Raw genomic sequence first — 22,155 nt, forward strand, 5'->3', positions numbered from 1 at the left:
TGATTTACAACGTTAACATGAAAGAGAAAGTATATTAAGGAAGCCATAAATGTGAAGGTTTTCAGATAATTACTGAAGACCTGAACTCACCTGACTGATAAGTGTAGAGTAAGAAATTGAGGAAAAGCAAACCCTCAGCCCGGAGCCCAGGCTTGCAGGTTAGAGAAAGTTTATCCACATCAACACAGTATGGAACAGAAAGAAGATATTTCTTAAATACTTTTAATAACGCCAAAAATAAAATCAACAAATTAGTTAAGAAACGTAAGTGAATCAACAGTTTTGCAAAGAAGTGAACAAAATCTACAATCTTGTGAAAATATTTAACAATAATAAATTTTTGGGGTTTTTTAAACTGGCAAGAGAAAAATAGATTCAACAATTTCTGCAATGAAGCAAACAAAAGAAACGTGCTGCCATATTATTCATAGCCCCTAAACTGTTTCACCTGTAACATCAAATTATTATCTTAAAATCATATTTAACAGACCAACACAAGTCAGTGAGTGGAGTTTTGAAGTCTAAAGGTGCTGATGAATGGTTTTATAAAAATCTTTTACAAATATGAGTTTTATAAATTTGATGTCAGGTTGTGTTCAGCGTTAGATTCTTTGTAAAACCTGCTAGTCACAGGTTTTCAGTCATGTCACAACCAGCTCTACAAACTGAAAGTTAATTCATTTTTCATTTGACACGTTATACAGATTAGTTATGTACAGATTAGTTATTAGTTATGTTAGTGATAATGACATTTTTTCTGATAACTATATTTTTTTAACAATTATACAATGAATACTTATAACGACGCTGTACGTTTTACAACATGCTATCTTTATCTTACTTTCCTTTTTATTATTTGTTCAAGCATTTGTTTTTCTTTCACTGCTGAAAATGCGCCCTTTGTAACTCCAAAAAGTCCCACCAATAATTTACCTAGAAATTGCATAACAAAGTTTTTGCAACACCAGTTTTTTGTGTGTTTTTGCTTGTTTTGTGTCTTTAAACCTGCATGTGCTTATTGATTGACCACCGGCGGCAGGAAAAGAATCGAAAGCTAAAAGGGATTTTAAGGAAAATAAAAACAGCACATTAATAATAGGTACTTTAATGAAAGAAAAAAAAAATAACAACTTTATTGCAAGCATTTGTTCCCGTGATTTTGCAATTTACTCGCATTCAGAAGTTAGTGGGACACGCAAAGTCTTTATTGATTTCTTTTCACTATTTACTTGTAGAGATAAATTTTTTTCAGAACTGAACAATTTCTCAACTGCTGCTGGGAATCTGTGTGTTTCATCTGTTTGTTTATGTGCAGGCAAGAGTTGGACAGATGGGAAGGTGATGGGGGTAAATGTGGGAGGGGATCCCCAACACCGGAGCTCAGAGGATAAAAGGAGCGCTCAGCCGAGGCTCGGTCTACCCTGGCAGCAGATCAGAACCGGACCGGAGGATGAGGAGAGCTCTTCTGCTGCTGCTGGCCTCTCTGGCCTTTGCCTCCCTGGCTGATGGCGCTAACTTGTAAGTACGCCTGAGTGTTTGACAAAAATTCATAAAAAAATAGATAACGCTCAGTTATGCGCTTTTTTTGTTGTCTTGAAGATTTGAAGGTTACTGAAAACAGTTAGTATACTTTGTCAAATATTTTCACTTAATTCCTTATTTCTTGTGTGAATATTTTGGAAGTTTATAGCTTGCTAAATGTTTACTGTTAGTTCAGTTTTCTACTATTGAACTGCTGTCCATTAAGCTTCCTAAGTGGTGCCAGACAGCTGCCCTTGTGTCTGGCACCTCTTGTGTTGCTGCCACACAAGCGCAATTTTGTGCAGTGTTTGCGTGGCCTCAAATTGCTCCAGACACGGCAAACAGAGTCGATCGTCACCATCATAAGCTTCATTGATCCTCTGCTGGATCTTAATCAAGACAATTAATGGCTCATTCATTAAGTATGAAGTCCAGCGTGCAGATCAAAAGTCCCCTACTGGACAAACAAATCTGAAAAGATTGCACAAAACGGCAACCAAAAAACTCTCAGTAATTTGCAATTTAAAAGGCCTTGAAGCAGGTTTCTGCTGTTTCAGTGTAAGTGGAGCAAAAATATGGAAGCATTGTTTCATTCAGTCCTTTTCTGCCAAAACACAAGAATTTCCCTGAAAGTCCAATATTATACTTTACAATGTTGCATACAAAGGGTACATGCAATCTACTTTTTATTTTATTTTTTTGTTTATTATTCCATTTTGCACTTTACATTTAAGGCAACTTAGAAAGGGTTCAGCTAGAAGTCTCAGTTGTCCAATACATGTTTTGCTGCCTGCAGCACATTTAGCGAAAATTATTGTTCCGCATGAGTGCTAACCAGAGATTGTATCTTTCAAAATAAACAATGTACAATTTGATCTTTCTGCAGCAAAGTGATGTCCGCCCCCAACCTGATGCGAGTAGGAACAACAGAAAGCATCTTTGTGGAATGTCAGGACTGCACTGGAGGGGACATGGTCGTCAGCATCAACGTGATGAACCATCCGGAGAAAAACAAGAAGCTGACTGGGACATCCGTGACCCTCAACAAGGCGAATAACTACCAGGGTTTGGGAAAAGTGACTGTGAGTAAAATACTCAAACGGGTGCTAACATCCCTAGTAGGCTTTTCATAAAAGGCTTCTGTTGCAGGTCCTGAAGCAAAGCATCTGTCTTTTGATTCTGATTTCAGATGCCAGTAGGAGAATTCAGAAAGGATCCCACCGCAAAACAATATGTTTACGTGCAAGCTCAGTTTGAGGGCCGATTGTTGGAAAAGGTTGTCCTGGTGTCCTTCCAGTCTGGGTACATCTTCATACAGACGGACAAGACGCTCTATACGCCCAACAGCAAAGGTGAGTGCAAAGCAAAAAGGAGCAAATTTCCGATATGCTTGGGGTATTAAAATTAATGGTCATCCTCATCCTGATACATCAGGATGAGGATGACCATTATCCAAATAGTCCTACATTTGAATAAGACTTTTAATAGCAATCTTAATTCCAACATAAAAATAAAACATTTCAATTGTTTCTAGAAAGATGTTTATAGCATCTAAAAGCCTAAATTGTGAAATACATAAAAAAAATTATATCTCTGGAGATAGTTTTTTTTTCTCCCTCCCTGCTAATAAAGTGAGAATGGAAACAGCATCAGAAGTTCAAACTGAAAACCAATCAATCAATTCAACCATAATTGAATGAAATAAAAGAAAGGAAACAAAAACAAAATGGCTCACAATGATAGCCCAAAGGTCCTTGTTTTATTTTACAAATTACAAAGTAAAACCAGAAATATTTAGAAATGATCATTTTTATTGCCTGCTGTGAAAATGTCTTTAACATATTTGATCAAGTATTGGATGTGACTTGAAATGTAAAGGGTCTGGAGAAGTAAAAAGGACTTTCTTCTCTCCATGTCAGTTTATTACAGGCTGTTTGCCTTGACGCCACAGATGGAGCCTGTGGAAAGAAACGATCAGAACCAAGTCGATGCCTCTGTCGACATTGAAATTGTGGTATTGTGTTCCCTCATTCAAATCCCTTTAGTGACTCAATTTCACATTTGAATCATGCTGCCACCAGGGGGTGGTGAAAAGTGGGAGATGCACAAATAAGCTAAGATCATTTGTTGAACCCACTCTATGGAAGTAAATATGTGTCTCCAACATTGGTGTCCTGGTGGCACATATTTACTTACAGACCAGTCAGTCAATGAGTGAATGGTTGACTTTTAAAAGCAGTTTTTTTTTTTTTGGTTAGACGCCTGAGGACATCATCATCCCTCTTGACCCAGTCGCTCTTGCTGGTGGCATGTTCTCTGGAGATTACCAGCTTGCTGACATTGTCAGGTATTCCATTTTGAAGACTAAAACTTGTTTTAAGTAACTGAATGACATTCATATGGCCATATTTAACTAAATAATTACTGTTAAATAGTCAAGATCTATACAAATTTTATTTACACACAAAAAGGAAATAAAGTGCAGAGGTTTAGTTTTTGATTCAGGAAACGCATTGAAACATTTTGCTATAATGCTTTGGATTTTTGCTAACAAACTGAACACAATCTCTCTTTTTTGTTATCATTTTTATGGCTAAATGTGAATAATATGTTAATTTTACCTGGCTTCCTTTGTACATTTTTCTGGATAAAAATAAGCTGTGGAGCAAATAATGGAATTTTCATTTTATTCGAGTTCAATAATTGATAAGTAATTTTAGTGTTCATATTTCATTCTTCTCAACTGATTGCTGTAAATAATGTGTGTGTGTGTGTGTGTGTGTGTGTGTGTGTGTGTGTGTGTGTGTGCGTGTGCGTGTGCGTGTGTGTGTGTGCGTGTGTGTGTGTGTGTGTGTTCCTCAGCCCCGGACTGTGGCAGGTGGTGGCAAAGTTCAAGAGCAACCCACAGCAGAAATATAACGCTACGTTTGAGGTCAAAGAATATGGTAAATACGATGTTTTCACATATGTATATTTGTAATTAACTAAGTTTTCATCTGGTAGAAAAATATTTTCGAAAAATGTTTTCCTCTGGCAGTGCTTCCCAGTTTCGAGGTAAAGCTGCAGCCTGTGGTCCCTTTCTTCTATGTGGACAGTCAAGAACTCGTCGTCAACATCAAAGCTACGTACGTGAAAGATTTTCATTAGTTCAAAAATTATATAAATAGGGTTGTTATTATATTATTGTTTTGTTCTTACAGTATGGCTTTAAGAGGGACTTTTTTATGCGTAGGTATTTGTTTGGAAAGGAGGTTCATGGGAGTGCCTTTGTGGTGTTTGGCGTAATGGAAGGCAAGGACAAAAAAAGCCTCCCAAACTCTCTCACACGAGTCGAGGTGAGCTCACTTCTTTTTCAGTTCTTCATTAAATATACATTTCATGCAAGCAAAAAGCCAGGCAGAACTTAACCTGGGTCTCTTGGATCACAGGTTACAAATGGAGAAGCTCAGGTCAGACTGAAACGGAATCAGATCACTCAAACTTTCCCGAATATTAACGCTCTTGTGGGAAAAGCCATCTTTGTGTCAGCCAGTGTGCTGACAGACAGCGGTGAGTAACAGCGACTGCGTTTTTTCATGTTAGGCAGTTTTGATCTAAAATTGGCTAAAAAAGTTTTCAAGTCAACTTCATTTCAAAAAGGAGAAGCAAACCCTGATTTGATCATTTCATATATATTTAAAGATGTTTATCTTGATCTGATGAGATGAAAAATCATGCATGTTTCTCAGATCAAAGGAAGATTTTTATCATTTGGTTGTCTTTTATTTGATAAAGCAATAGGAAATTAACCAGCACTATTCTGTCCATTTATTTGTTTTTTTAAATTATTTTTTATCTAGGCAGTGAAATGGTGGAAGCAGAGTTCAGAGGCATCCAGATCGTCACGTCACCCTACAAAATCATTTTCACAAGAACCCCCAAATTTTTCAAACCAGGAATGTCCTTTGATGTTGCGGTACAGAACCAAATGTTTTCTGCTTTTACATGTCAAAATGTTATCAACTAATAACCCTAAACTTTAGAAAATGACCCCTGAATAGTAACTTATCTTAAGTAAGAGGCATTTTTAACACTGCACCCTTATTACTATACTATACTATACTATTCAAATTGTAATATGTTCTTCACGATGAATTAATCTAATGATGTACGATTTTTCATGAAACGTGATGTGGTATTCAGAAACTGATGCATTTTCCTACGTTGAATGGCAGGTTGAAGTGGTAAATCCTGATGACAGTCCAGCAGAAGGTATCCCAGTGGTGATCACTCCTGGAAATGTGAGGGGGTCCACAGCATCAAATGGGATGGCAAGGCTTACCATCAATACAGCAGCAACGGATTCTAGACTCAGAATCACGGTAAGCAGCAGCCTAGTGAAAATTCAGATGTCAAGAAATTGCTGAAAGAATGAAAATAATGCTAGAACTGCAAGCAGTTATCATGGGATCCTCACCCGACCCAGCACACCTCCCCACACGCAAAACATAATATAAATAAATACATAATGGGAAACTACATTAAATGGCGATGGTAACACTTCTGTGAGTAAAACAATGTAACATTTCAGTTCAAAGCCAATCCAACTGCTACAAGCTAAAACTGCCAATCAGAGAGAAAGTACAAAACAATACAGTATGAGGCAATGTAATACAATTCAATTTATTGTTGACTACAGAAGGTTTAACTAACCAAGAGAACCAACAAAACTGGAATGTAAATTTTAGAAAATGATAATGCCCCGATTTTTAATCTTGAAAAGCATGTGTTTCTTTGGACTGCAGGCAAAAACAGAAAAACCTGATCTTACACCCGACAGACAAGCAACAGCTGAGATGGATGCTTTACCTTATACCACCAATAGCAAGACTTACATCCACATAGGTAAGTCATACTCCAGAATCACAACAGTGCCCACAGTCATGAAAGAACCGGTAAACTATGGAGCAGAACTGTGAATGTTATCAGCATGATGTGTTAGGCCTTAACACTTTTGGGAACTTTCCAACGCAGGCATAGACACCGCTGAGGTGAAAGTAGGAGACAACCTGAAAATAAACCTCAACCTTAATAAACCACCACAGGAAAAGGACATCACATATCTGGTGAGGGATGATTTACACCTTTCTTAGTTCGTCAGTATACGTTGGATTTCTATTAATGTGTTTTTCTGTCAACCCTAGGTCTTAAGCAGAGGCCAGCTGCTGAAATCTGATCGCTACAGAACAAGAGGCCAAGCTCTAATTTCCCTAATTCTTCCCATCACCAAAGAGATGTTGCCCTCATTCCGCATCATAGCCTACTACCACTCAACCGATAATGAAGTGGTGTCGGACTCTGTTTGGGTGGATGTGAAAGACTCGTGCATGGGCTCGGTAAGACCACCGACTGTGAGTCAAACCTGGGCAAACCCTTGGTATGTAGATGTTTGGAAATGTTTTGTGTTATTTTCTTCCCATGTAGTTGACCTTGGAATCAAAGAGACCGCTTCCGTCCTATGAGCCTCGCAAGATGTTCACTCTGAAAGTCACAGGAGATCCAGGGGCCACAGTGGGACTCGTCGCAGTTGACAAAGGCGTCTACGTTCTGAACAACAAGCACCGTCTCACCCAGAAAAAGGTACATCTCACAGTATCTGAAAATCTAGAAATTGACTGTGTATGTCTGGTTTTCTTTAACCATAAGCCTGGTTGGTTCACTTCTGTACCCTGCAGGTGTGGGACGAGGTAGAGCAGCATGACATAGGCTGCACACCAGGTGGTGGGAGCAACAGTATGAACGTGTTCTTTGATGCTGGGCTGGTGTTTGAGTCGAGCACCGCTTCAGGAACTGCCTACAGACAAGGTGACTTAATTTCAACCAATTTGAATGAAGTTAAATTTGATTCCGTTTAAGAATAAAACAGATATACAAAGTGCAGCTGCCTTAAACTATACAGTGTCAGGCATGTTTATAGACACACATGGTAAAGATGTGTGAAAGAGCTTGAAATATATCAATTTTTCATTGCAGAAGCACAGTCTCACGCTAAAATGAAAAAGTCAACCTCTAATTAATTTCCAGTTAGAAGTTAGTAAAACCTTTCAGTACATTTATTCAGTAAGCATTACAAGAGCTGCATTTAAATATTACTAATATAATATTGTTACATCCATTGACAACTTAATAGGTGGCTTACTCCTTCGTATTCTACTTGGACATAAGGGCCTTTTCAGGTTTCATCAAGGCTAAATGTAGTTTCTTATTATATAACCAATTAATGTCCTGACAATGTCTTTGAAATATATGTTTTTATTGCATATATACGTATATGTAGGTCTTGTAAAGATGTGGTTTGTGTTCTGTTTCAGAAAAGGGCTGCAAGGCAAGCGCCAAACGGAAAAGAGACACAACTATCATGGAAGTTAGAACTACGCTACGTAAGAAACAGTTTTTAGCCAATCAATAACGAAATATTGCTGTCATGAATTGGTGTGGATGAGTGGTGAGGCAGACGCGATGGAACCAGGTTAGATGAATAATGGTGGTTTAATGATGAAAAAAGTCAACACAGAGTCCAAAACCAGGCAGCACTGCAGAGCGGAGACCAGGGCTCAACACAGGTAGCACTAGCTATACGAATGGACATGAGGACAGAGACAGCACGCACAAACGACTACTAACGACTAGGACCCAACAGAGACGCAGAGACATAGGTGACATTAAATACACAGGAGGAAATCAGGGAACGAGACACACCTGGGAAACAATCAAGGGGAAGACAGGACAACAGGAGACTCAGGGACACAGAAAACTCTAAATAAACACAGAGAAAAATACAGATCCTATCAATTGTGTCATTTATTAAGCTGTCACAGTGTTATGTCTTTCCAAGTTAGATTTATTTGTTCAAACTGCCCTGTTTTTACATGTATGATGCCTTTTTTAACACATAGCCTTTCTTTGTTTTTCACAGTGAGTCAGTTTGATAGTGAGCTGGAGAGAGACTGTTGTTTGGACGGCATGAAGGAAGTCCCACTTTCATACACCTGCGAGGAGCGCAAGGCGTACATTGTGGACGGTCAAGCCTGTGCTGATGCCTTCCTGCGGTGTTGTACTACGATGAGTACGCAGCTGTCTGAAAAGAGAGAGGAAAACTTCATATTAGCTCGCAGTAAGAACTGGGAACCAATTGGTGGGGAACAGTACTCTTTCTTTCCTAAAAGAAACATTAATGATCCCATGTGCAACAACACTTTAGGTGAGTCCGATGACAGCTACTTGGACAGCAAAGAAATTGTTTCTCGAACCAAGTTCCCTGAAAGTTGGCTGTGGATAGACATCCAGCTTCCTCGTTGCCCTGCCAATGCCCAAAACTGGTGAGCCATTTGAAACTTGTACAGATCTAGTATTCTATAAAAGGACAATTTGGTAACAATTTTATATGCTCAACCTTGATATCTCCTTCCACCGTTCTGTGTTTTAGTCAGGCCATGTCTGTGGAGAGAAATGTTCCTCTGCAAGACTCAATCACGACCTGGGAGTTCACCGGCGTCAGTCTGTCTCGAACACTTGGTGAGGCTTCTGCAGCTCAAGTTTAGAATTTTCCCAATATTTACATTTCTGCTCGCTTTTGGTGTCTCACATTTTTATTTGTTTCGTCTGTAAGGTATCTGTGTGGGCAAGCCATTGGAAGTTATTGTCCGTAAGGAATTTTTCATTGATCTCCGGCTGCCTTATTCCGCCGTCCGAGGGGAGCAGCTTGAAATTAAAGCGATCCTTCATAACTACAGCCCAGAAGAAATAACCGTAAGTTAGAGTTTATAAATTTGGGGCCGGGTCAGGCCAAAATTATTTGTTTGATGGTCTGGTCGGGCTTCTTTAATAAGCCTGCAATACATACGGCACAGAGAAAACCATTCGAGAATTAATAATCTTCTTATTGTAGTCTAAATAGAGGAGTCGATTCTCTGTTTAGGAGAGAAAGAAACTAAGGATCAGAGGTTCATTAGATCACAAGTTCACTCGGCACAGTAACTGTGCATGTGGCCCCGCCCTGCTCCGCTCCTATCAGTCACATCCCAGATGATTTACACTTGACTCACTGGTCACGAGGCTCACAATCGAACTGGAAATATTAAACAAAAACTATAAATGACAAAAATTATATTGCTTACTCAAATTATGGTCTAAAAATGAAAGCAGTTGAATTTTCTTAGGGCTCAGGTCTATAATTCATGTTAATTAGTCAGGTCAGATGGGTTGGGCCCAGCTAAATTTTTTAAACCTGATCTAACTCTGCTGTAAATCATAAAAAGACAACAAAAATTTTAGTCAATTCTTATGAGAATGAAGCGTGTCTATGAAATATTGCACAACAAAGCTTGTCTTTAATTACCAAATAAGAACTTTAGCATTATTGACAACAGATCTATGCATAAGTTTATATAAATGTATCCAGCACAACGCAGAAAGGATCCAGCTACATAGTCAAAAGAAATGTCTGTTTTATAGACAAATGGAAGTTAGAAATTTTTTATGCACGCTAACTCTATATTAGATATAAGCTTTTTAGTTAATTACGTTTCATTGCTTTTCTCCGTCTTTATCCTGTCCTCAAGGTTCGTGTGGAACTGATTGAGGAACAGAGCGTGTGCAGCGTAGCCTCCAAGCGTGGGAAGCACCGGCAGGAGGTCAGAGTTGGACCCCAAACTACACGATCTGTACCATTCATCATTATTCCAATGAAGGAAGGACAGCGTAGCATCGAGGTCAAGGCAGCTGTCAAGGACTCATCCCTTAATGACGGAGTTATGAAGATGCTGCGCGTTGTGGTAAGAGAGACAAAGAGCCTTTCACAGTTAACAGGGTACATCCCAGCCTGGTCATCATTCTCATTTGGACCAAAAGAAGTAAATCTATTAGCATTTGTGTTGGACAGCAAGGGGACACAAGGGTAAACTGAGAAACCCCAACTCTAACTCTTTCTCTTTCTCTCTCTCTCTCTCTCTCTCTCTCAAAAACCTGGAGACTTTTCCATTATGCTGCTGGCACATAACAACTCATAGGCGAAAGTGAGCGCGCTGCCCAACACAAATAATGATCCGGCCAGAACGCGGTGCGCTAAATAATAAAACATAATTTTACAAGTCTTCGAGGCAAATAAATTTTCCTCGAGGAATTTTAATAATCAAGGTACTCGAATCATTTGAGGAATCGTTACAGCCCTACTCTAAAACCAAATACTTATCTGTTCAATATTTATGTGTGTGGTTTTTTTTTTTTCTTGTTTTGCTTTGACCTACCAGGACCGTTCAATACATTTCTGTTTCTAATATTTGTTCTATCTTTCCCCAGCCTGAAGGCGTTCTGGTTAAAACTGCCCAGATTGTAGCTCTAGATCCAGCTAAAAAAGGCCAGGGTATGCTCACACATTAGCAATCCTTTAACATTTTCACTGATGTATAGTGGAAATATGTTTCCTAACTGATTCCATGTACTTCTCTACTTTCAGGTGGAGCACAAGTGGAAACCATGAACAGCAATATTCCCAGGAAAGATTTGGTTCCAAACGCACCAACCAGCACGCAAGTTTCTGTGACTGGTGAGTTTCTGTGATTGTTACACACCCACATGAATTATACAGACACAGCTGCTAGAAAATTGACTATTCTATGTCAATTTACCGATTTCATTTTGTGTGTACAGGCAGAGAACAGGTTTCTGGACTTGTAGAGAATGCCATTAGTGGCAGATCCATGGGTACTCTGATCTACCAGCCCTCAGGCTGCGGAGAGCAGAACATGATCCACATGACTCTGCCAGTCATTGCAACCACATATTTGGACAAAACCAATCAGTGGGAGGCTGTTGGTTTGAACAGACGTAATGAGGCTATTCAGCACATAAAAACTGGTAAGGTCACTTAGATGTAAACAGAAGTGGATTTAACATATTAAAATGTGTCCTCTTTTGATTGTTGACTAAATAAATGTGAGGGTATTTGTGAATAAAGTAACAATTTACTATCTGTTTAGGATACAACAACGAGCTAGCCTATCGTAAAGGCGATGGCTCATTTGCTGTGTGGGCTAGTCATGGAAGTAGCACCTGGTAAGGCATTCAAGGATCAATTGTATTTTTGGAGACAATACCTCGCTTCTCAGTATTTATTCTATATGCAGCTTGAATAACTAAACTATTCATTTTTCCCTCTCCACAAGGCTGACAGCTTATGTGACCAAGGTGTTTTCTTTAGCTTACAACCTGATAGCAGTGCAAAATGACCACATCTGTGGCGCTGTGAAGTATCTGATCCTCAACGCTCAGCAACCTGATGGCATGTTTAGAGAAGTTGGAAAAGTACACCATGGAGAGATGCAGGTTAGTACACCACTACATACACTATATATAAATGTACACAATAAGTACATTTGTGTTAGATGTTTTTTGCTTCTTGGCAAAAGAAAAGAAAAACCCCGGTCCTCCTGGAAGGAGTGGATTTCTGTTGCTGCCGTCCCACAGCAGTGTGTGACCAAACTGGTGGCTAGCATGAGAAAGAGGTGTCAGGCTGTTGGATACATTTCTCTCGAGCTTAACTGAGGCCATTGTTAGTTTAAAGAATCGATTGCTAAATATTCTAACCTAAGTCTTGCTTTCTTGTTGGTTTTTTCTGTTGTTGTTTTGTTTTCTTTTTTTGTTTTTAATTAATTATCCTATTCAAGAAAATTAATCACCATATTATGAAGCTTTGTTACAAAAAACAAATTCAAATTCCTTTAGTTCATGTGATAAGTTAATTTCCTCCATTAAAATTTTCTGAAACTTATGATCCTCATCTAAAACAAAACCCCTTGTTTTCTTCCTTGGACCACAAGGAGGGACTATTTTACCTGACATGTTGGTGTTTGCGTTTGTGCTTGTTCAGGGCGATGTGCTTGGCGGAGACTCTGATGCCTCCATGACGGCCTTCTGCCTGATTGCCATGCAGGAAACGCGCCCAATATGCGGAGCAACTGTAAATGTGAGTACCTCGACCTTGTCAAACTCTGTCTCAACTCTGTGACATTAGTGAACAGTGGGGGTTTATGCTTTCACACTGATGTTCCCAACAAACCATTACATTGCCATGTTCTCCTTTTCATTTCCCTAGAGTCTTCCATCCAGCATAGAAAAAGCAGTCACCTACCTTGAGAGACGTCTCCCCAACCTCGCCAACCCTTATGCCGTCGCCATTACATCATACGCCCTGGCCAATGAAAACAAACTTAACCGGGAAATCCTCTACAAGTTTGCTTCTCCTGGTATTTGCACTACACGTCTTGTGGAAATTGCAGTTTATAAGCTGTGTCAGAAATATTTTATATCTTTTACAAAAAACAAGTTTCTCTTTTTTAGAGTTAAACCACTGGCCTGTCCCGGGAAAAAAGACATTCACACAAGAGGCGACAGCTTATGCTCTCTTGGCTCTGGTCAAAGCTCAGGTGAGAAACTGTTCCATGAATATAGAGCCATTGTTATTTGTTCATTGTGACTTTGAACGACAAAGTTTGTTGAGCTGAATAAGCAGACATACGCTGTTTGAAATAGTTGAAGGGAACGAGGCTGATCTGAGCATTAGCACTAATGTGTATATGTGAGGCTAACGCATGTGTGGGTATGGATATATTTAGACATGTATAAACCCAGATAAAATAGAAAATTAATTAACTTATGCTTTTTAATTTAATAATGAGGGTCCATCTGAAAATATGGTATGAGTTTATGGGGTAGGACTTCATAAGTTCTTACTTCTTCCTACTCCTTTTTGAGCATGAAGAGATTATTGTGGTACAAAAGTACGTGTCTTTTGCATGCCATGTTCATTTGTGTGTTTTTATGCTTCTATCACGTTCTAAATAAATAAAATATATATATATATATTAAATAGATTTAGCACAACCTTCTTTGTGAGTTCAGTGCATGAATTTAGAAAATAACCCGGGGAGAATGTGCAGAATTGTTCTGATTGTTGGCGGACAGGATATAAGTACAAGTACTGCACATAGCAAGCTCAAATCATCTCCTTTTCTTTCACTATAGCGCTTTGAAGATGCACGGCCTATCGTTAGATGGTTTAACCAACAACAGTTTGTGGGTGGAGGCTACGGATCAACACAGGTAACTTTAAACTTCTGGACTTTTTCTTAGGGAAATATCACTCTCCCTAGTTAAACTGGAGTTTTTCTTAATTCTTCTGTCATTTGTAATTTTTCTTTCTTCCCAGGCCACTATTATCGTGTACCAGGCCGTATCCGAGTACTGGACCAAAGCTAAAGAACCAGAATACAACCTAAATGTTGACATCTTGTTGCCGGGCAGATCAAACCCTGACAAGTTCAACTTTAACAGAGAAAATCAGTTCACCACAAGAACATCTAAAGTGAGACCAGAACCTCCTTTTTTTAAAACCTTCACAACACTTTGAGGTTTTTTTTGTGATTTGCTATTTCCTAAATTACAAATTACAATTTTGACAGCTTAATGACATCAACCGGGATGTGAAAGTTACTGCCACAGGAACGGGAGAAGCAACAGTGAAAGTAAGTAACTTTTTTTTTTAAAACTCCAGATGTTTTTTTTTTTAGCAGTATACAAACTGTGGACCATAAGACTAAGTTGGAAAACTTTCAGACACAACAGATTAACTCTGTCATTCGGATGCATTAAGACTCTGATGCATTTGTTGCTTTAAAATATATCTATTAGCAATAATGACAAATTATGAAGACTTTCTTTTTAAAATAGGTTTTATATCAAATTGGTTGTCATATAGATAAATAGGGAACATTTTTACAAAACAATGTTTAGCTTAGGAAGTTTTGGTGACATGCACATTTGTCTGAAAAGTATTTGTTTTTTATGTTTTATATACTGTGTGTATATATGTGTATATATATAATTTGTATTGCATTCATGATTACATACAATATATAAACACAGTAGAGTGCTTGATGTGAAAAATTGTAACTCCTAATTTTCAAAAAGATATGGGCACATAATTTCAAGTGCTCATGAATTGCTAGATGTTCACAGTTTAGAAACAGAAACACATCTAAAAAGTATGTTTTCATTTAATTCATTCAAATTAAGGTTGGATTACAGATTTTCACAGATTGTTTTCTTTTAGCTGAAACATGAAGAGGACATTGTGTGGCCTAAATGAAACAAATGTACACAGTTTAATGTTGGCCAGGCAAAATCTATATTTTCTACTAGGAATTGTGGATAACCTAAAACATGATTGTAGGTCAAATGAATTCTATAAAATAGTTACATTTTTCATCAAGTTTTTTTTGTGTGCATAAAGTCCAAAATTTGGACAAATAATATCTTGTTGTAACATCACAACACATTAATCCTCCATGTTCTTGATGTTACAGATGGTTTCGCTTTATTATGCCATTCCTAAAGAAAAGGAAAGTGACTGCAAGAAGTTTAATCTCTCTGTGCAGCTAATCCCAGGTAATTTGGTATTCATTTGTTCTGTTTTTGTTATTCTCCGTTCATGTGATTTGTTTAAAAAAAATAAAATGCATACTTTATATGGATTGAATTTGCTTCTTCAGAAAAAGACGCAGACGATGGCAAGACGTACATGCTTAGGATCGATGTTCTGTAAGTACAGTACGCCACACTTCAGCTCGTGTTAAAAAAGTTTCTGTGAATTTATTAAAAGTTGCTCTTAACGTTTTGCACAAAGGTATTTGGACAAGGAAAGTGACGCAAAAATGACCATCCTAGACATCGGCCTGCTCACCGGATTCACTGTTGACACAAAGGACCTGGACGCGGTAAGAGTTCGAATGAGAAACCCACGGCCGAATCCAGACTTTTAACATACACTGTATAAAACAATGCCACTTTTTTATTATTTCTCACATTAAAGCAGACTAAGCTTTTCCTGTTTTAGGTCTGTTTTGGATATCCAAATTATTTCTGTTTGCTAAATGCCAGAAGGATGTGAGAATTGTTGTCATGCGTACTCTGAAGCATTAACTTTGTTATTCTAAAACCATTTTTTTAAACTAACTTGGGAGTATAAGTTGGGTTACTGTGTTTATAGGAGACCCATTTGTGCCCATGTTTTAACTTCCTGGCTGATGTCTTGAGATGTTGCTTTCAGTTTTTCAACATAAGACTGACATGATACCATCATGAACATGACAGAGTCTTCATGAATGTTTCTGTTTTCATGAAGTGTCATTTGGTAAATAATTACATTTTTAATTCAAAGTTACACTAAAAGTTGCCTTAAAAGTCCATTAAAATTAGAAATTTTGCATTATTCTGTGAATAATGTCACTTTTAATACAAAGTTCTGCCAAAACTCACATTAAAAGTCCATTAAAAGTTTCGACTTTGCATTAAAAGCGTCATTATTTACAGAATGACACTTCATGACAACAGTCATAACCTTTCATGAAGACTCCTTCATGTTCATAATAGGTGCTATATCATGTTTATGACAGTGTCATGTCTGTCTTATGCACACCCCTTCAAATCAAGCGCTACCAAAAGCTTTAAAAACAATTCTCCACAAAAAATCTCTCTCATCATTATAGCACGTAGCAAATCTATTGAATTTTGTTCATAACCAAAACAGAAAATGTTTAAGCTGATTTAAGCATATTTTTAACTTGTTTTATATTTGAACTACAAATCAGAGTTTGGCATTTTATAATTTATACTTAGGGTTAAAAGATGAATCAGGCCACGTGTTTATTTGTGTGTGCAGTTGTCTAAAGGACGCGCCCGCACCATTGCAAGGTATGAGATGAACACAGTTCTGTCCGAAAGAGGCTCACTCGTCATCTATCTGGACAAGGTAATAATTCAACCTTCTCTTGTTTTGTTTTCTTTACTACATGTTGGTGTTCCTCTCTTATTTTGAAATCTCTCACTAGGTTTCACACACACGACCAGAGGAGATCAGCTTTAGGATCCATCAGACATTAAAAGTTGGCGTCTTACAACCATCAGCCGTGTCTGTCTATGAGTACTATGAGCGTAAGTTTTTAAAGGGATGGGCTATAGGTTTTTTTTGTTTTTTTATCTTAACCAACTCAGCTGCACATTTCTTGTAATCTGAGTTTTCCTCTACAAAATTATTTTTCTGACGCTTTAAATTTATATAAATATGCACGTTCCCACTCACCTAACCTGCTGCTGTGCCAGAAAATCTCTATTGTGGGACAGTAAAGGATATGTCTACTTTATTCTATTTTATTAAAATAGATTTGTTTTAAATATGTGGGGGTGGGGGGTTGTCTTCTATTTCAGAAACACCATGTGTGAAATTCTACCATCCAGAGAGGAAAGGAGGACAACTGCTCCGGCTCTGTAGAGGTCATGATTGCACCTGTGCAGAAGGTAAGCAAGAATAGTTTGCATGAGGATTTTAGGTTGGAAAAACACATGGTTTACTTTCCTGCATTCCCAAAAGCTGAAATTTTGCTGAGGAAGTTAGCAAAATCGTCCTTTTTCATGTAAAAGCCACACCTTACTGTATCAAATTTTGTTACACATTGACACAAAGCAATGCCAGTTTGTGAAGTGGAAGAAGAAGAGTCAATTAGTTGATTTTAAAATATTTATATCTGAAAAGTGTGGCCGGCATGTGTATTTGGCCCCCTTTTTTTAATTACCCGACACTGTTATTTTTATCCCTATGGTCTATGAAGAAGTCAGACCCAGGATATTAGTGAAGTAATAGCAAAGACCAAACATTATAGATGAAAAAAAAGCACTAAGAATGCTGACAGTTAGGTTATGGTACCTCTGGAGAAGCTGTGCAGATTCGCATCTCACATGGCAGAATCTGTTCTTATGATTATAAGTCATTAACTACCTGGCCTTCAATGAAGAATGCAACATAAAAGTCACTGTTGAAAGAAAGCCAAAAGATTCCCATTTTCCGTTTGCCGTAATCCACGTAGGAAACCTAGGAGATATGTTGATGAAGAGGTTCTTGTTAGATGAGAAAAAAATGGAAGATTTTGGCCTGCGTGCATGCAAAGATCTTTGTGTGGGAGAAAATTAATGTTGCACATCATCCTGCACACACCATCTCCACTTTGAAGCTTCAGTCTGCAGAAAAGCTTTTCTTTGTCATAGACACAAAATATTGAATATCCTGAGCCTGCTATTGAGGGTTGTCATAATTGTGTAAACCATGTGTAAAATATTTCCACTTTGCAGTTTTTCACTACTTTGTGTTGGTTCATTCCATAAATTTGAATAAAAAGCTAGGACATTTTCACAATCTCCATAGTTTTGCTAGGCACGGTAAATTATTTAATTACAACATTACTTCTGCTTTATAGATGCCTTCATTTTGATTAGTAGTCTTCTTTAAAATGTCCCTTGTTCATAGATCTGCAAACATACCTACATGAACAAAATCTCTTTTTGTATCACTTTTTAGAGAACTGCAGTATGCAGAAAAAGGGTCAAATTAGCAACGACGAGCGCACAGTTAAGATCTGCGAGAGCACGGAGACCAGCAAGATAGAGTTTGGTAAGAAACAGCAAGCATGAAAATGTCTAACAAAAGAAAACAGACTTTTTTAGTTAGAGCAATGCAAGATGAAGAGATCTCAAACCTGTACATTGTCTGCCCACAGCGTACAAAGCTAGGGTGGAAAATGTTGACTTTGAGGTGGCTACAGACTCGTACATAATGACCATAGTGCAAGTTGTTAAAGAAGGTGGGTAATGAACTCTTTGAAGAGCTACGACTTTGATTTTTGAGTTGTTTTGCATCAAGTCCTTCAGTGACCTGAAGGTCCTCACTTTCTTTGTCTTCTTGTTCTACACTTTGACCACAGGAAGCACTGATGTTGGTCCTCTTGGTAAGCTGCGCTCATTCTTGAGTTATCAGCACTGCAGAGATGCTTTAAGTCTGGAAAAGGGCAAATCTTACCTCATCATGGGATCATCCAAAGACATTCACAGAGATGACCACAAACAAGGGTAAGTTGTTGCTCATGCAAGGCGGTCATTTAAAATCATCACTGCTCATTAAAAGCTAACGTTCTGGTCAGAGAACTAAACATAAGAAATCTCCTGAACGCCATTGGGAAGTTTGAGTTAATAATGTTCAATTTGAAAGGTTTTCTTTACGGGTCTACTGAGGATCAAACTTAAAATGTATAATTTTTGTCAAAAAGAATTACACAACTTTACATGTTATCCCACTCTTATCCTAGAGTGTGTGAACATTGACCCACACTTAGGGACAAACAAATGACCCTTAGCATGTTGCAGAGACACCATAAGCTCCTTGTTGCCATTAACGAGCTGGCATCTAAATTATTAAATAATATGAAGTTTATTTAGCTTTTGATCTGGATGCAGAAAATATACTTACTTTGACTTTTCATGTGTGTGTGTGTCCCTGCTCCTCTTAGGTACCAGTATGTGCTGGGGGAGAGGACCTGGATCGAGTACTGGCCCTCAGACGCAGAGTGCCAGACCGATGAACATCGGCCTACCTGCGTAGGCATGGAGCAGATGGTCGATCAGTACACCAATTTTGCATGTCAGCAGTAACTGAACTCAAGGAAACAATGGTCATGTGTCCAATAATGTTTTTTTTGCAATGTTTGTAGAGGTTGTCCAGAGTGGGCTGTATAAGAGCTAAAATAAAAATGTATTAATCAAAATCTGACGTTCTCTTTTGTCTCCGAATCTTGACTTTTGATGCTTGCATACAGTAGCCTACATGTTTTAAATATGTTTTCTCTTTGTCCTTTCACTTAATTTACTCATGTACTTAGTGGTTTATTCATTTGTCTCACGTCTGAAAAATGATGACACATTAATGATATTACATTAAGTAAAGTAAAGTAATAAGCAACACAGAACAAACAGGCAAGGCTACAACAGGTACAAAGGTGCCACTGTGCGGCCAGTGTTTTGTTTTTCTTTTTCTTTGTAAATAAAGGTTGGATCAGTCTACATGCTATAGTTACATGCTAAGAGGACAATAGGAAGAAAGGATAAACAAAGAACAAAATGGAAGAAAGAACAAACAAACAGAACAAAAGAAATATGACTGGGTTAAATTAGTCAACATGCCAAAAAGAAAGGTGAAAGAGATGAGCTGAACTCCAGAACAACTTCCAATTGCTCCAATTTAACACTTTTAAAGGCAGCATATCAGTAACGTTATATCCTGTACAGGTTCATAATCTGCTGGAACAATTAGAATTGTTGTAAAGTAGTTTTGGAGAAAGCCTTTGTTCAAAATGAAATCAAAAAGATATCTGAATATACAGGCTACACATATATTAGTAATTTTTTCATAGACATATAGCTATTTTAATAGCTATTACATTGCCGTTACGGTGATATAAAGCAACACAAAACACAAACACCCTAGCTATCCCTAGATGCTGGCATGCAGACAAGTTAACACAGTTAGCTAGACATACAGTCCTGGGTGTAACAGAGAAAACATGCTATCTAGCTAGCGTTAGCCAACCTGGCGCTGCTACGGTGACGTAACGCAATTTCCATTTGTTGATTTTCTCAAAAAACGTGGTTTGCTTTACATGAAAATCTTTGAGATAAACCTGTGAGACACAAAGTGCTGTGAATCCAGAGAATGACCCTCACGGCACTTTACTGTGTTGTAATTCTCAAATGTACCACAACATGGAGCCGTTTCTGCACAGGAGCAGAATGAGTTGCAGCTGCACACAGCTCAGAACTCTTGCTGATTTTTTATTTTTTAAATCCGGGCTCAAGCCCCTCCGCTCCCCCCTTCTGCACGTGCCTGGTACACTTGGACCGCTTCCTGACACACATAAACATTTGTACACAACACACACACATTCACTCTCACTGTTCTCACGTTGTTTTGTAAAACCTTTTATTTAAAACCTGTAAATTAAGATTGTTTCCCCTTTTTTCTGTTATTTTAGACCTAAATTTGCATCTAATTTTCACCAAAAAGCGTTTTGTCAGACAAGTTTTTCAGTCTTCAAGCTACAATAATCTGCAACTCAGTGTGAAGAAGTTCTTCAGACGTTAAGGATTTTTGGTTTTCCAGTTCCTCTGAGTTTTTGGTTCATTCTTCACGTTTGCACAACAACAGACACACAAACGTTTCCAAAAAAATGGTCAATAAATGCAAAACAATGACAAATTTTGACAGATAATTAAACATTTATACTTGCCATTAAAATATTTACTTAGCAATTACACTAAATATTGAGTTTACTAACTAATTATTTAGCTCAAAGCTAAATGTTTAGCTTCCTCTGATCTTCTCCAAAGACAGAAAAGGTTTGAGTGTTTGTCCATTTAATGTTTCTAAAGCTTAAGTTATCATTAAAAATGTCTTTAATAAAGTGTTTAACAACGTTTAAAACTAAAAATATGTATTTTTTTTCACTGATAACCAGTAATAAATACAAGAGTAACAATTTGATTAGACAAAAATTTGATTATTTTCTAGTTATGTATTAGTGGATATTATTACTGATTATAAACAACAGCCATTTTATTTATTCAGAAACAAGATATTCTCATGGTTTAACTTACAAAATAACTTTAATCCCCAAATAATCCAGAGCTGGATGAAATATGCCTCGTCTTCATCCGAGATTATTATTTTTATGGTACAATTATAAAATTTAAACTTACAGTTATTGTCTGTTAAGTATGAAAAATAAAATGAATGACAAAATCACTATTCTAGAAAAAGTTTAACAACAGCATAATAAAATATTGCTGGTTGCATACAAATAAGTTCATATTGTCAATTAATATTATTATTTGGATAGTGATTATTTAATAAATACTTGCTGATGCAAACCGTCTTTTCTGTTTAATTTGATGTAATATTATCAGTGAAAAACAATCTAACAATAAAGTATTTAATGACATATTTTAGCTGTACTAACATCTCTTTTCTTTTTCCAGATGTTACAATAAAATTTACAGAGAACTCCTGTCATATTTAAACTCTTGAAAACCAAATTGTAATTTCTGAGAAGTTGTACGTAATAAATATGTCGTTTAGATTTTAATTTCAACAGTTTAAGAAAATAAATACATTTGTTGTTTGAATAACGTATTCAGTAAATCAACCATTGATAAAGATCCAAGGCTATGCAAACAGAACACAGGCAGTTTCTGGTAAGTTAGTGTCAAACTGGAAAAAACAGGGAAAAAAAAAAAAAAACAGAAAAAAGTTAGCGATATGGTAAAATTTTAAAACCTCAAAAAAGTCCATACCTACAGGAATCATATCTCATATCTCAATAGCTGATAATCCAGACCCTCTCTATGAAGCAAAAACGAGGGGTTGGTTTTTTCCAGACCATAAAAGGATATGAATACTTTTAAAAGACTTTGTACATTCAAACTGGAAATGTTGGTGTCTGATGTTGTCAAGTTGAGACCTGCTATTGATCCTTTGATTAACCGTTTAGGTTGTTCATATTTTTAAGATTACTTTTTAAGTAGAGGGAAATGATCTGTTGTTTGGACCATGTATTCAGTAAATCAACCATTGATAAAGATCCAAGGCTATGCAAACAGAACACAGGCAGTTTCTGGTAAGTTAGTGTCAAACTGGAAAAAAAAAGAAAAAAAAAAAAAAGA

The 22,155-nt window shown here is 37.4% G+C and overlaps 1 protein-coding gene across 1 annotated transcript; it reads left to right on the plus strand.

Annotated features, from left to right (window-relative positions):
* Window positions 1-1,336: 1,336 nt before the first annotated feature.
* LOC102235663 (complement C3-like) lies at window positions 1,337-19,205 on the plus strand. The gene is made up of 43 exons (XM_023334669.1): window positions 1,337-1,518; window positions 2,408-2,603; window positions 2,711-2,873; window positions 3,441-3,535; window positions 3,780-3,868; window positions 4,384-4,466; window positions 4,559-4,646; window positions 4,754-4,856; window positions 4,950-5,070; window positions 5,361-5,476; window positions 5,736-5,882; window positions 6,306-6,405; window positions 6,535-6,626; window positions 6,705-6,896; window positions 6,985-7,140; window positions 7,236-7,365; window positions 7,872-7,940; window positions 8,477-8,674; window positions 8,762-8,879; window positions 8,987-9,075; window positions 9,170-9,309; window positions 10,122-10,334; window positions 10,858-10,921; window positions 11,015-11,104; window positions 11,209-11,415; window positions 11,538-11,613; window positions 11,724-11,883; window positions 12,428-12,523; window positions 12,653-12,803; window positions 12,898-12,983; window positions 13,582-13,659; window positions 13,766-13,921; window positions 14,019-14,081; window positions 14,922-15,003; window positions 15,108-15,156; window positions 15,242-15,332; window positions 16,277-16,366; window positions 16,446-16,548; window positions 16,822-16,911; window positions 17,966-18,058; window positions 18,165-18,248; window positions 18,369-18,513; window positions 18,951-19,205. The coding sequence occupies exons 1-43, from the start codon at window positions 1,352-1,354 to the stop codon at window positions 19,090-19,092; spliced, it is 5,061 nt and encodes a 1,686-aa protein (XP_023190437.1). The 5' UTR covers window positions 1,337-1,351; the 3' UTR covers window positions 19,093-19,205.
* Window positions 19,206-22,155: the final 2,950 nt, after the last annotated feature.

Source organism: Xiphophorus maculatus, chromosome 5, assembly GCF_002775205.1.
Source record: "Xiphophorus maculatus strain JP 163 A chromosome 5, X_maculatus-5.0-male, whole genome shotgun sequence".
Taxonomy (NCBI): domain Eukaryota; kingdom Metazoa; phylum Chordata; class Actinopteri; order Cyprinodontiformes; family Poeciliidae; genus Xiphophorus; species Xiphophorus maculatus.